Here is a 3,417-nt window from a genome sequence, read left to right as displayed (position 1 = left end):
GGGAGCGCAGGATTTACTAGCATTATTAAAAAAAACAATGAAAAAAGAAATATGAAAAAGTGTTTTCAGCTGGAAGTAAAGAGCAGCATTAAAACTTAAAACGAACGGAAATTATTACCCATATGGGGAGCTCACCTCCTCCTAATACCCCGATCTTTACGCTAAAGTATTTTTAGTAATTTCAACTATTTATTTTACGGCTTTGGTGATTCAGGAGTCATTCTTAATGAATTGGGACAAAATCTAAGCTTTAGTGTAAAGAGCGAGGTACTGACGAGGGGGCGAACCCCCTCATATATTTAATAAAAACATGAGAATACAAAACTTCTTTACGTAAGCTAATTTATAAGTTACGTATATCTTTTACTAAAAAAAAGATTCGTAAAAAATTAAAAGTTCTAGTTGCCTTTATCTTAATTAACCAAAAAATCGGAGGGCAACTAGGCTTCCTCCCCCGCTCTTTTTTCTCAAAATCATTCAATCAAAATTATGAGAAAGTCATTTAGCAAAAAAAAAAAATAATAAATATGCAAATTTCGTTTTAATTATTCCTCTGCGGAGAGCCAAAATCAAAACATGCATTGATGGAAAAACGTTCTGAAATTAAATTAAAAAAAAACAAGTTTTTTTTTAACTGAAAGTAAGGAGCAAAATTAAAACTTAAAACGAACAGAAATTACTTCGTATATGAAAGGGGCTGCTTCCTCACCAACATCCCGCTCTTTACGCTAAAGTTTGACTCTTTCTCTCAACTCTTCTTTTTAAAACAGTAAAAAACTTTTAGGGTTTCGGTAAGCCCCCATGAATAAAATAGAATCCACCATGTTGTCATAAATCATAAAGATAAAGGGGTGGTTGCAGATGAACCCTTCACGCTCAAGGGGGTGGGAGGAATAAAAAGCAAAGAGTGCAGTTGCTGCTGCTGCTTCAGATCCTTCTTCGCTGAGCTCTACAACTGCTTTATGTTTCAGCTCTTTAAAATATAGACCTGGGCTTGAAGAGAAATCCGTCATGTTAGCCAGGATAGGATCGAAAATGCTTTCAAGTCCCATATTTTTCAGCATCTTACTCAATTCCATTGAGGCTTCAATTTTGAATTTTGGTATTCCTACTTCAATGTCGACTTTCCACATGCTTCTCAATGCCTCTTTCAAAATGCTGCCATTTAGTTTTGACAAAACTTCATCAAGAGCGTTTTCCACAAATGGCGGAAGAAGAATAAACATGCTTATGTCCTCACCAACATATGGAAGTTCAAGGATATAAGACATCAGCTCCTCACTAACCCCGTGTCTGAATTGTCCTTTTTGATACATCATTTGAACAAAGGTTTGCTCACTGGGTGAAATGTGGAAAATTGTAGACTTTGTTCTCTCAGGCTTGAACTGAGATTGCCAATCTCCTTTGAAGTAGGCTGCGTTAGCCAAAACCATTCGAGTTTCAGAAGTAATCGAATCTTCCTCCAAGAAATTCTCTATTTTTCCCTTGGTCTTATCATTCACCCATCCATTAATCATGTTAAGTGACTCAGATCTCTTTTTTAAGAAATCCATTTCTTCAACTTCTTCTGAAAGAACTTTAGTGATACAATTTGACAATGGCTCGGTAGAATCGAAGAACACCTTATTAGCCAGCTCAAGGTCATAGCTTTTTGAGGTCAGGTTAGCTGCACTGGAGAGACGATGTAGCATCTGTGTAGCTTTGTAAGATCGAATTGCAGTGGCCTTGTCCGTCTCTCCTAGTCTTAGGACTTCTCCTAAATTCTTCTGAGTTTCTCCGGCAGATCCAAAATAAGCTAGGAGCAGGGCCGAGTGGACGCTAAATGGCGAGAAGAATACATTTTGCGGTTTTTTGCTTTTGATGCCACCGTTGTCCGCATAGACTTTCTTGAAAAGGTCGATGCTGAAATCAACTTCTCCAGCATAAAATTCAGCAGCAGATGTTACCTCTCTCGTGTTGATTATTTGCTTCGCTCCAAAACATTCAGGCTCAGGGGGTTCTGTTTCATTTGTAGATATGGCCACCACCCATGCCGCCACCAATAATGTCGCAAACGCTAACAATATTCGCAAGGTTCCCTTTCGCTTGTATGAATAAAACTTTTGTGATTTTGAAGTGAACTTAAAAAAATTTTCAACTTTTTCCATATCTTAAAAAGACACTGCTTATACTTATAAGAAAAGAAATTCGGTAATGATGTTTTTTTTTACAATGATTTCTACTAAGCTTCAAACTTTCGATTTTCTTTCTTGAAGTTTTTGAACAGTTATAATCCCTTGTTAAAATTTATACAAAATATTTTTGCCATTACCACATTTTGGATCTTTAAGCAATTTAATATAAACTTCTCCATACATGAAAAATTCCTCCATACATCAAGTGTGACAACGTCATTGCAATGCTGATGTATATGCTGGTGATGCAGTTAGCGTTAAAAAGATGTAAAAAACAGAAAAATTAAATCGAAAAAAAAGGAAAAAACTGATATCTCGGGGATAGGTGAGCATGGACTCGAAATTTCCCTCGCCCCCTATAGCCATCATACTTGGAGTATGCATAGTTGTTGAAATGAATTGCTGATTATAGTAATAGCACGAATATTTGTCATACCTGCTTAAAGTGATATTTTTTGCTTTTTTTAAGACGATAATATACGGTATTCTATATATTCTGGAGATCCCGACAGTTACTTTACGATCAATGCAGAAACAGGTACTATCAGAACCAACGCTCCATTGGACCATGAAATTCACCGCTATGTTCTCTTGAATGTTGCTGCCACTTTTGGAGAACCTCCTTCTTTCGGGCACACTCAGGTAAGTCCATTTCCTGGTTAAGAATATTTAAGGGGTTTGACGGCCCTAAAAGAGAAGCATTCCTTACTTTAGCACTTTATAACATTTATTGATTTTCTGTGACTTTAACGTTTCCTCTTCCTGCGTCCAAAACGTTTAACCCATTTCCTTACTATTGTGTTGAATTGTTTTAGATGCATATTAAGACGATTGTTTTTTCTAAAAGAGAGTAAACGCTTACCATAATTCACTTCTGTAGATTAGAAACGTTATTTTTGTTTTGAATCTATGTTATAACTGCTAATTTTCAGTTAATATGTCCCTAAATTCACGTTCTTAAATCCGCGTTCTTTTTTCCTAAATCTGTGTTCTTTGTTCCTAAATCTGCGTTCTTTGTTCCTAAATCCGCGTTCTTTGTTCCTAAATTTGCAGCGCTAGGTATGATTAAATTTCTTTTTTTTTCGGTAGTTTTTTATCGGGGTTTCTAGATGATTGTTGAATCTTCTTTTGAAAGAGTCAATAGAGACACTTTTTGTGGTAACTTCCTCAGGAAGATCATCCTTGACCGAGGTGCAACTTCGGATGAAGCTGCTCTTCAAGTACTTTGTTCTCGGCTTACCAG

The 3,417-nt window shown here is 36.3% G+C and overlaps 1 protein-coding gene across 1 annotated transcript; it reads right to left on the bottom strand.

Moving 5' to 3' along the window:
- Positions 1–761: 761 nt before the first annotated feature.
- On the bottom strand, positions 762–2,147 carry LOC136036830 (serine protease inhibitor 88Ea-like). The gene has a single exon (XM_065719162.1). The coding sequence runs from the start codon at positions 2,145–2,147 to the stop codon at positions 762–764; it is 1,386 nt and encodes a 461-aa protein (XP_065575234.1).
- Between the last annotated feature and the right edge of the window lie 1,270 nt (positions 2,148–3,417).

Source organism: Artemia franciscana, chromosome 16 (genome assembly GCF_032884065.1).
Source record: "Artemia franciscana chromosome 16, ASM3288406v1, whole genome shotgun sequence".
Taxonomy (NCBI): Eukaryota; Metazoa; Arthropoda; class Branchiopoda; order Anostraca; family Artemiidae; genus Artemia; species Artemia franciscana.
The sequence above is the reverse complement of the archived record's forward strand: the minus strand, read 5'-3'. Positions and strand labels throughout refer to the sequence as shown.